The 11,056-nt window shown below is 41.8% G+C and overlaps 1 protein-coding gene across 1 annotated transcript in view; it reads left to right on the plus strand.

Moving 5' to 3' along the window:
• The window catches only part of STK17A (serine/threonine kinase 17a), a 47,333-nt gene extending 36,945 nt beyond the window's left edge, over positions 1-10,388 (plus strand). The window contains exons 4-8 of the mRNA XM_077491694.1: positions 1,066-1,210; positions 5,411-5,537; positions 6,007-6,055; positions 6,151-6,330; positions 7,600-10,388. Of these exons, the coding sequence (XP_077347820.1) occupies positions 1,066-1,210; positions 5,411-5,537; positions 6,007-6,055; positions 6,151-6,330; positions 7,600-7,945 (847 nt within the window). The 3' untranslated portion in view covers positions 7,946-10,388. The remainder of the gene's footprint in view (positions 1-1,065; positions 1,211-5,410; positions 5,538-6,006; positions 6,056-6,150; positions 6,331-7,599) is intronic.
• The last annotated feature ends 668 nt before the right edge of the window (positions 10,389-11,056 follow it).

Genomic DNA, 11,056 nt, shown 5'->3' on the forward strand with positions numbered 1-11,056 from the left:
ATGGGGCACTATATCTTCCACCGATACCAATGATGGAATACTATTCCTCCTCCTAATAGGGGGAATACTCCTCCTCCTATTGACCACAAACCCTGAGGCTATATTTATTCTCACTGATGCTGAGCCCGTTACATTTTCTGCTCCTGCCGACCACAATCCAGCCCTCCTAAAGTCTGAAGGACAAAGTTTGAAAAGTTTGGAGACCCCTGCCTTACACAGTGTAAATATTTTGTACATGTATATTTGAGTAGTAGAGATCCACATGGTTCAGAAAATGTTTCAGGTATCTGTGTAAATTTTAGCAGTTTGATGTAGCTATAACAAACCTGATAATGCAGGGTTTCTCAGCCTGTTTTTGCCTTGGAGGAATCCTTGCCAAAGAGTTTGAGATCTTAGGGAATCCCTTAAATTTCCATATCTACAGCTCATGGAACATTGATGTGATCAGCGAGCTGTAGATATTTATTTTTAGAAATGGCATTGAAAAATAGAATATTTACTTACCTCAATGTGAAACTTGTGCTTGCTTATTTTGCCCAGATGGGTCAATAAGCAGTGTACAGGGGGGCACGCCAGAGTACAGTAACAGTACATATGGGGGGGAGGGGGAGACGGAAGGAAACTGTACAGAAGGGCAAATACTGGGCCCTGTAGAACGCAGTGCAGCAGTGGTTTACACATGCAGAGTAGTGCAGGGAAGCTGTTGTACCGTATCTGGTGTGCTGATCCCCCGCCTGTGCTCCTTTCATCCATCCATCTCATATATTGTCCCTTACAAGTGCCTGAGATGGACAGAAGGGGAGACTGGCTGGGATCTGTGTAGGACAATGATGTACGTTACTTCCTGTGCTACTCTACAATAGGAGGAGATGACTGCCCGTTATGTGGGGACACGACCTACCAGTCACCTGCTTGTGATGCATAGGTAGATTGCGGCAGAACCCCCGGTTGAGAAACTCTGCTAGTGGTTTAATATGCTATGCCTGTTTTATGGATTTTATATGTTGACAGCCAAAGTATACATCAAAGTTTTATAACTGTTTGTTTTTTTTTTCTTTTCCATAGTGCTGCTGGGGGTGAAATCTTCAACCAGTGTGTAGCGGAAAGAGAAGAGGCCTTCAAAGAGAAGGATGTCCAGCGGCTCATGAGGCAGATTTTAAAGGGAGTTTCATTTTTGCACAGGCACAATGTGGTGCATCTTGACCTGAAGGTACGCACAACTCAATAGGATCTATTATGAGTATTCCGGTGTCCTCTGTCAATGGTCCGTCTGACATTTCAGCTAATGTTACATGTGTAGAGCCATGGGGAAACCATTTATGTCTAGCTGAAGGACAAAAACATCTGAGGCTTTAACTACAATAATGGCCTTGTGTTAGGTGATAGCAGCTCTCAAATAGTCTCGATGGAACATTCTTGATGTCAAAAAAGATGCATGTTTATTACTATAAATAACCCTTCATTGTTAATTAAGTGCCTTCCTTTTCCTATACAGGTAAACTGAATACACCTAAACCCAGTGTGGATTTTAAATTGGACATTTATAGGTCATTCTAAAATGCATATAAATGTGTTTGTCATTGCCAGTGTGAAAGAGGCCTTAATGTTATAGCCCAGCTGTCGTCAAATGGCGGCCCGAATGCGGACCGAGCGATGCTTCTGTTCGGACCATCAGGCCTCCAGTGTAAAGTGCCTCCGCTCCGCCACCATTGGTTGCAGGGACCGCAGGCATCCCTGCAGCCAATGACATTGCATGTGCGCCCCACCTCCTGCTGCTGTCTATCTCATGGCTCCTGCTGAGGTAAGGCATCACATGCATGCCCGCCCCCTGCTGCTCGTCTTCTATTGGCTCCCAGCTCTCACACCTTGCCGGCCGTGGGGTATGATACGTGCCACGCCACTTTCAGCAAGACCCCTGGCGCAGCTCTTAGCCCCTGCCACTTGCTACCTCTGCTGGCTTCCGCTCCCCGTCTGCCCTTAAGGTATGAGGGATGTAATGTATACAGGGGCACAATGATGGGCACATTTTTCTCTTCAGGGGAATGCTGATTAGCACATTATGCTAGTGGTGGCACACTGATGGGAACATATTAGGGGTGCTCTGATGGGCACAACAAAAGGTGCCCATCAGTGAGAACCTTAACATAAAATATCCCCATTCCCCCTATTTTATGTAAAGGTTCACACTAATAGGCACAACAAAATGTGCCCATCACAGCGCCCCTTAACGTATGTGCCCATCAGAGGGAATCTTAAAACGAGGGCCATGCTGATGCGCACATTTTATGCCAGAGGGGGCATGCTGATGAGCACATTATGTTAAGGGGCGCTCTGACAGGGAATGCCTGATGTAAAGGAGTGCTCTGAAGGGACACCTGATGTAAGGTGGCATGCTGATGGGCACACCTGGTGTGATTTGGGGGTCATCTGATTTGAAGGAGCACTCTGATGTCACCTAATGTAAGGGAGCACTCATGTGTCCTGACTTGTCGCATGATGCTACAGGAAGTGATGGACTGAGAATGCATTATTTAAACATTTTTAACATAGAGGTGCAGATTCAAAGCTGCCAAGGACTAAGGGTAAGGTGAGAGATGAGCACATTGGTACGGCTTGGGCAGAAAAGACTCTAAAAAAAGGCTTCTATTATAAAAAGTGGAATTCTGACTGAAAGGGTAAACTTGGCCTTTGAAGGAAAAAAAAAGATGCAGTATCTTTTTATTGCCTTTTTGTCATGCTGATCCTTTAGCATATACATTTGAGTCCCTGATCTGGAACAAATATGCAGCACTAGAAGTCAGAACCTGCGATCTGCATACCTGTTTCATGCCGTCACTGAAAGTTGAAACCAACAGATCACAATCGTGCAACTAGCCTTGTCAAAAGGAGGGCCACTAGAGTAGTTATGACAGATTAGACAATTCGTACCAGAAACTGCCTGTGTAAGTAACATGCACATGGTACAAAAAGGCCTTTAACACCCATATTTAGGGTGTAACATGGTGCATATGGGAACCTCCCACCGGGGTAGTGTGCAGGGGTTCTTCCCCCTCCAAAGCTTCTGTATTGAAATCAGTCTGACTGTGTGGGGCTTCGTTTACACCATTGCCATGACTTTATTTAGGGATCATTTGAATGTACTAGTTACAGGTCCCATCTGTCACTGTGACAGACAGACTTGTAGTTGTCAGTGAAACACAAGCGTGATGATTTCCACATTTTGTAGAGCCCCTTCCTCCAGCTCTACGACTGAAATCCCAAACCTCAAAGTACATGGGGCTGGGAGAGTCTGCAGGAGCCTGGCGATCCACTGATTGCGATTGCTCTGGCTCCTTTGCATAAAAATGCATGCACACCTTTTTATTGATTTTTATTTTTTTTGTGGACAGCCTTTAAAAGAGGGGAAGTGTCATTTATCTGTCTTCTGTACCCTCAATGTTTAACGACACAAGCTCAACTATAGGCGATAGCCACTCGGTGGATTGTCCCACTCATTTGTTGTCTCTTCTATATCTTATTTGGTGTTCTAATAAAAAATAATTTCAACCCTGAAGAGGGGAAGAGCGCTTCTATAACTGATCCAGTGGCTGCAGAGCTTGTTCTAGTGAGACAGGCAACTGCTGATCAGACAAATCCCTTTCCGATTGTTTAACCTGCAGCTGTGAAGAATCAGCATTAATTGGATTAATACTTTGTGCTGAACTGTTTGCTACTCGAGGAACATTTACCTGCTGACAGTTCTGGCTAATGAACAGAAGTCCTATTCTTACCTGGTCCTTACTTTTAGTTTTTGTAGTATCCTTTTACACGATCATTTTTTACTCCGGAACATGAACATGAATTTTTTTTTTTTGTGGTTTTATGGTGTTTCCAGTTTGATACCTAATGTGTTATTATATAATCACGAGTTGGATAAAAATCTCCATGATGCAGCATCATCATTTCTTGTGTTTTTGTGAGGGATTTATTTAGGGTAGATCTAGAAAACAAGGCCTGAGAAGAAGAGTATGTACTATGGTGTTATCCAAATTGTTATGGTCAAATCCATATTTTTTTTTTTTTTTTTTTTTTTTTGGAGCACTTAGTAAATCTGATGGCTTCCTCCTTTGTCACCCTTTTTAATGTGCATCTGCATTGTACTTCTATTATCTGGCTCGTCTCTGCCCCAAAAAAATCCAGTTTGGGTAATTGTCAGATCCGTCTCTAAACCATAGACATACAAAACTAGGTGAATTGAAAGACCATGATTATTATTTTGGTACCATTTTTAAACTCTTCGATCTCATCAAAATGCTTAGTCATGTATACATACATTTCAGGAGCCTGGAAGCTGTTAATTATGGCTGAGTCAGCAGTTCAAGTTTTGACAGTGCTATAATTGCTAGGGTGCAGCTACAATGTCCAGTTTGCAGATTTAATCTTGGATCAGTTCAGAACATCATATGGAGAAGAGATTTTGAGCAAGGAGGTTATCTGTAGAGCACTACATTCTTCTTCCTGAACAGTAAGGTCCAATTCAGAGAAGTGCTTTACACTAAAAAAACACGTTGCACATGGCATTATGGACATGAGCACTGCTCACACCACATTGATTAAAGCCTGCCGTATTTTACAACTTCTAGTATTTTACAACTTATAGCAGAACTTCCCCTAAAAGTGGAAGTTGTGCTTGTTTGAATCCCCCCTTAACATTTGGCTCTCTTTCGGGTTGTGTTCGGCAGGTACCTGCTACCACTTCTGGTGCAATTGCCCCAGTGATCCGAACGGACATTCGCCCTCTTTTCCCCACAGCCTTCAGGTCCCAAAAGACTGAGGGACCATTAACGAGCATGGTGGGAAGCCGCAAGGCTTCACTGCCAGTTTCTCTTCATTAAGGTGCCTGGACCTGAAACAGATTTAAAGAATCTGCTCGGGTAAGGATGGTGCTGGATCCTTAGTCAGACTTTTAATTTTTGTAGGGAGACTGGAGCTCCCCTTTAAGCTTATAGGTAGTATGTAGTAAACGTTCACCTGAAATATTGGCATCAAACTTTTTAGTTTTGGGGTTCTAGTGCAACAAATATTTATTGTAAGATTGAATTAAAATCAATTTAAAGTTTATAAATTAAGTTTGTAAAATATAAATGTGGATGCAAATTTGGTACCTGGAGATGTGCTTTTCTTAAAGGGGGGAGGGAGGGAATGTATTGAGTTATTTTTTTTTTTTTTTTTTTTTAAATTTCCAAACATTGGATGGATGTATGGTTACACAAAGGTGGTATGGGCGCTCTTTTGTAAAAGACACCAAATGTGCGAACAGGGGGTCACTGGAGAAGCTTAAAATCACTGTAGCAGTTGGTGCAGCGTTTTTGTAAAGTTTGCCAAAATAATTAAGTTGCTTTTTTTTTTTTTTTTTTTTTTTTTATTACAGCCACAAAATGTTCTATTGACCAGTGACCGTCCACTAGGAGACATAAAAATAGTGGATTTTGGCTTGTCCAGGGTTGTGAATAACAACGAGGAACTGAGAGAAATTATGGGGACCCCAGAATATGTTGGTAAGTATCTTACACATTTGAGTACAGCTGATCTAAAGTGTTGCAAAAAATATAAACTTTTTAGAAATGTGGTCTTTGCAGCAGAGGTTATGTAAATAGGGGTTTATAAAGCAGGTTTAGGGTTCATGCCGAGAAGCAGTTCAGGAGGTCAGTATAGTGCAGTCTGGAAGCCGCTGTGCATATATTCTGCTGGCAGCTCACCAAGGGATGCTGTCTATGGACCTGCATGAACCCTGCTGTCTGCTTACCGAGGAGTGCTGTCTATGGACTTTGCATTGTACTGCTGTGAATAAATCCTGCTCACTGAAGAGTGCTGTCTATGGACCTGGCATGTACTGCTCTAGAAGGCTGCTATAGGGAACTACTGCTACCATGATTATAAATCACCCTCTAGTCCTTTTGTGTGACATACTTAAGTTGTTTGTGCTGTTTTTTTACACAAATAAAGGATATCCCATTTATTTTTTAGCACCTGAGATCCTGAGTTATGAACCAATCCGCACAGCTACTGATATGTGGTAAGTACAAATAATATGTATGTGTGGAATGCTATCTTGTACAAGACCTGTTGTGATAAAGATCTAAAGAAAACATGCATGTTTTTTTATTTTAGGAGCATTGGGGTACTGGCTTATGTCATGCTCACAGGCACCTCGCCTTTCCTGGGGGACGACAAGCAGCACACTTTCTTAAACATTTCCCAGCTGAATGTCAGTTACACAGACGGGGACTTCGAAGGGATATCGGAACTGGCTATTGATTTTATCAAAGCACTTTTAGTGAAAGAGCCAGAGTAAGTCCTTCTATTCATCTTCCTGTACACATCTATTTCCTCAGTTTATCTGCTTCTTCCTGTGTCTGTGCATCTGTATCTCCCTTGAAGAATTGCTTACAGTGCATCTTTCAGACTAGCTTGTCTGGGTGTTGGTTCCTACATCTCATGCATATGTCATGTCTGTTGGACAAGGAATTGGGTGGAGCTCTGCTTTAAGTATGTGTATTCTGTGGGATCGCACAAACTCACAACAACATCCTCATCGGCTAAATAAATGGGACTTTAAAAGTGCCCTCCCACTTTTTTAAAGTAGATGTACACCCTCTCCTATACCCAGTGACATGAACAGCTTCATATGATACACAGGGATGAAACAAATCTTCCAACATAAGTTTTTTTTTTTGTTTTTTTTTATTTGTATATCTTCTGCTTTCTACACTGTTTAGAAGTGGACATTGTGTTATAAATTTTTCTTGCTGTTCCACCACTGGGTGTGGAATCTGGGCATTCATTGTTACGCTGTGAAAGCTGGTTGGAGGAAAGGTGGCAGCACCCCTCCCCCCCCCCCCCTTACTTAAGCAGAGGAACAAAGAAACATGCAGATCTGTGCTGTGACTAGATCAGCGCTCTGCTAATCTAGCTCTATGCACCCTTCCCAACACAAATGTTCAGCTGCTTCGTGTCAGAGCTTGTAAGAAGTTATCCTAATGGAGAAATGGAGCAGCAGAAAGACACAGGACTTGAGGCTTTGGAGAGAGATAAGTAAACACTACAGATATATATGCCTAGGCCAGAATTATGAATGGAGTTTACACCCACTTCAACCACTTTAGCTCTGGAAGGATTTGCCCCCTTCCTGACCAGGCCTTTTTTTGCGATACGGCACTGCGCCACTTTAACAAACAATTGTGTGACGTGGTACCCAAACAAAATTGACCACACACACACAGCTTTATTTTGGTGGCATTTGATCACCTCTCAGCCAGTCGGGAAGTGGTTAAAGACATTCCTTCAATGTGAGATATGTCCTTCTACTGTTTAAGTTGGGTGGGCACTGTTGACAGATGCACAACACGTCTGAGTGCAGAACCCTACTTCCTCAGGTTCCGTGAAACTGCATTAATAAAATACTACTACTCCACTTTGTGTTAATTTCCTGGTTTATATGGTATCTGATAGATGGATATTTCACACCCATCATATAGTGTTTACAATGGCCACAATCTACTGACATTCTTTGTGAGTTAGGATAGTGTTGTAAATGTATCCTTTCTCTTTGTTTGGCAGAGGTCGAGCAAGCGCTGAGGACTGTCTCCAGCATCCTTGGCTAGCAGAAGGCGATCTCCCGGATCCTTATGCTAGTGCTATGAATTCCGTACAGGACAACAGCCAGGAAGTACAATTGGAGGAGGAGGATGAGCTGAAAGCAGAAAGTTCCCTGATTACCAGTCTAGGTCAGGTAGACTCAGAAGAACAGACTGTAACGGAGGAGTTGATATTAATGGCTTCTTACACGTTGGGACAGTGCAGACAGACTGAAATGGAAAAACAATCTGAATCTAAAGCCATTACAAAGCGATTTAAGTTTGAAGAGCCAGTGTTGCAAGAGATTCCTGGAGATTTTATCTACTAAGCTCTGGCATTTTGGAACTGTACGACTTCTAGACCTTGGAAGTTTTTTTTCTTTCTTAGTCATTGAGCTTCTTGATTGACCAGAAGTTAACGTCAGCCTGCTGACTTCTCTTTACCATGGCAAGATGAATCCAATTCAGCAGTGCTGTGGTAAATCTCAGATTAAGCAAGATCTGTCTATTTTGATTATATTTTTTTTTTATTTATTTTGTTTTTTTCTGGTTTGTGCCTAAACACCACCATATTACCCATACGGTTGTGGATTTCTTGAAATGGCAGCATGATATATTGTCTCCTGCGGTCCTTTCTAAGATGCGGTCAGTGTTGCAATACTGGAAAAGACTTTTTTCCTTTTTTTTTTTTTTTTTTTTTTTTTTTTTTTTTTTTCTACAGCCAACCTTGTTTGGAATAAATATATTTTAATAAAAAAAAGTAATGTAAAATGTAAATGCTTTGGGCGGCATGTGCCTGGAACATGAAGCTTGTAAAAAAAAAGGTCTTAAAGTAGCTGATCAGTTAATTTGCATTGAATACATAAATTAATGGTACTTTAAAACAAAAAACAAAGGCCATATGTAAATTGATGTGCATCAGATTGTACGTTTTATATTGTTCAGCAGAAGAGATTTAATGAGAACGAGCTATAAATATCATACAGAAATAGTAATTAAAGCTGGCCATACGTTATACAATTCTCTTATTCAATTTCCTTTAGATTTATCTTCAACTATGTAGTGCAAAGGACAAATTAAAAGTGTTTAGGTTTGACCTCGTATTATATGGTTTTGGTAAATCTAAAGGAACATTGTACCAGAAAATATAATAATAATGTATGGCCAGCCTTGGTAGGGGTGAATTGGCTGTACGCCCAAATAGTGGTGACTGGGCGCCAGTTTTAGTCTACAGATTATTCCATCTGTGTGGAAAGCTAAGAAAATATATAAATCTCTAGAACCGTGTTGCTGTAGCAAAATGAAACGGTGGAAGAAAGGTGATGGCACCGTGCCCAGACACCACCACAGCAGCTAGGGCAGAAAGGGCTGGGAAACTTCCAATTCAGATGCTGCAAAATCTTTCTTGCAGAATGTTTTTTGTTAAATCTTTTACCAACTCACTAAACACAATAACATTTCAGTGTAATCTTTGCACATTCATTGCCAAAATGAACACGTGCCAAAATGTGTTGTAACCACTTAATCCCATAAGAACAATACATGCATCTCTTCTAACAGTGAAACTTTGAATCTCTTTTATCCCGAGTATCACAGTAACTCCGGAATAACATGGAACACTTAGGCTGCAGTTATTCACAACATAGTGGGTTTCCACTGACCGTTTTTGGTGTGCGGTCTACCGGTAGGGTTAAGAACTGCAGTGACTAGGGACACAAGCTAACATGGCGTGTTACACAGATAAATGCTTGGATCTGTTGGTTCGAATCAATTCAATTTGCACTATTTTGGATGACTTATTTTGTTTGAGTAGGGATATTAACAATGTTTTGTTCAGTTACTGTACTGTTTTTCGTTAAGCTAGTGATAAGACTCTAGGCATCAGTCAATCTGTACTATAGCTTATTGTGCATGTCATTACTGGAGGAAGCACTTCATGTTGCTAGTCATTGAGTTCCCTGTAAGCGGCACGTAATTCTGCTTTGTATAATCTGCGGCATTGGACAGATGGTGTTCACACAACATATGAGCTAAAAATCTCATGCAAAGATTTCCAAGTAAATTAAAACCATTATTGGAATATGTTGTCTGTACTATGCCTGCAGACTTCCTGGGAATAAAGATTCTTGCGGGGGTAATTAAAACCTGTGCACGACTACAATGATCTTGTAGCCCAATGCTGATCGCGTGTCAAATAGGTATTGCAGGCCCTAGGTCATTGGTAATGGAAATGCTGCTGCATCTGATCCTCATTTCCCACCCCCAGAACTGTGTATGGCCTGGAACATCACATTGCACATCCATTGATACCAGTGATGTAACCCTACACGGTTTACTGCAAGGCTCTACACAGGTGTTCTGTTTCTGACCAGTTTCAGGGCTTTGCCTTTCATTTACTGCCTAGTGAAGGGAGTGCTAAATCGAGATTGTAAAGGGATATGGGATTCTCTTGTCAACTGAATTTTCTCATGCTGGGCCCAGCTTGTCTTATGAGAGTCTTTTAATAGTCAACTTGTCTGCCCCTAACCTGCCCCCCCCCCCCCCCCCCCATAAAACCTAATCCTGCTTGACACTGCCTGTGAGCCCAAGCATTATAAGTTGTGGCTCCCTTTTTTTTTTTTTTTTTCCCCTTCAGTCGCCAATCTTTGAGCTGTGAACTGCCCATTGAAAGAAATTGCCCTTTGCTGTGTATGTGTGTGGTCACTATTGCATCCTAGGTACATGCAGTGTACTGCTGCACAGTTTGGAGAACAGGGACTACATTGGGGTTGGGGGGGGGGGGGGAAAGCTGGTGATGCAGCCTGAATTGTACTGTCTAGTCCTTTTGGTGGGGGGGGTTGTGAGATAGGATTATTCTGTTTTATTAGTGCTGAAAGGAGACCTGGGGCAATAAAATGACTAGTAAAAGTGCACAGACATTTTAATGGTCATGCTCTTTACATCAGGGAAGCCAGTAAGCATTTGTACTGCACTTAACTTGAAGGCCAGCAATTCCTTTATATGAGATGCTGATCTTTTTCTGCGCTGTCATGTACATTCAGGCATCAAAGGTTTGTGTGAAAGTATTAGTTGCAGAACAGTTGCAGTCTGGAAATGCTTTTCACTTCAGCAGCAAATTGGGGTAAAGGAAAGTCACAAAGGGAATCAAGAGAGAAAGTAGCCATGGTGCGACTTGTCAACTGCATGCTAGGTACTGGACACTATCAGGTCAGTGATGACACTCTGTGGTCGAAAGTGCAAGCTAATTTAAAGATGCACTGAGTCTGTGCAGTGGCGAGTAGGGGGAATGGCTGCGCCCATCTGATGAATCGCTTTTGCCCTCTATGGCATTCTTTTAATGAGACAAACTGTAAGAATAGGTTCCCCATAAACCATTTGGCTGTATTTGAAATGAACAGTCTGACCATATTAGCGAGTTGCTGCTTTAGTGTTTTATTTTA

The sequence above is a fragment of the Lithobates pipiens genome, unplaced genomic scaffold (genome assembly GCF_037356315.1).
Source record: "Lithobates pipiens isolate NorthernLeopardFrog02 unplaced genomic scaffold, aLitPip1_a1.2 Scaffold_19, whole genome shotgun sequence".
NCBI classification, from domain to species: domain Eukaryota; kingdom Metazoa; phylum Chordata; class Amphibia; order Anura; family Ranidae; genus Lithobates; species Lithobates pipiens.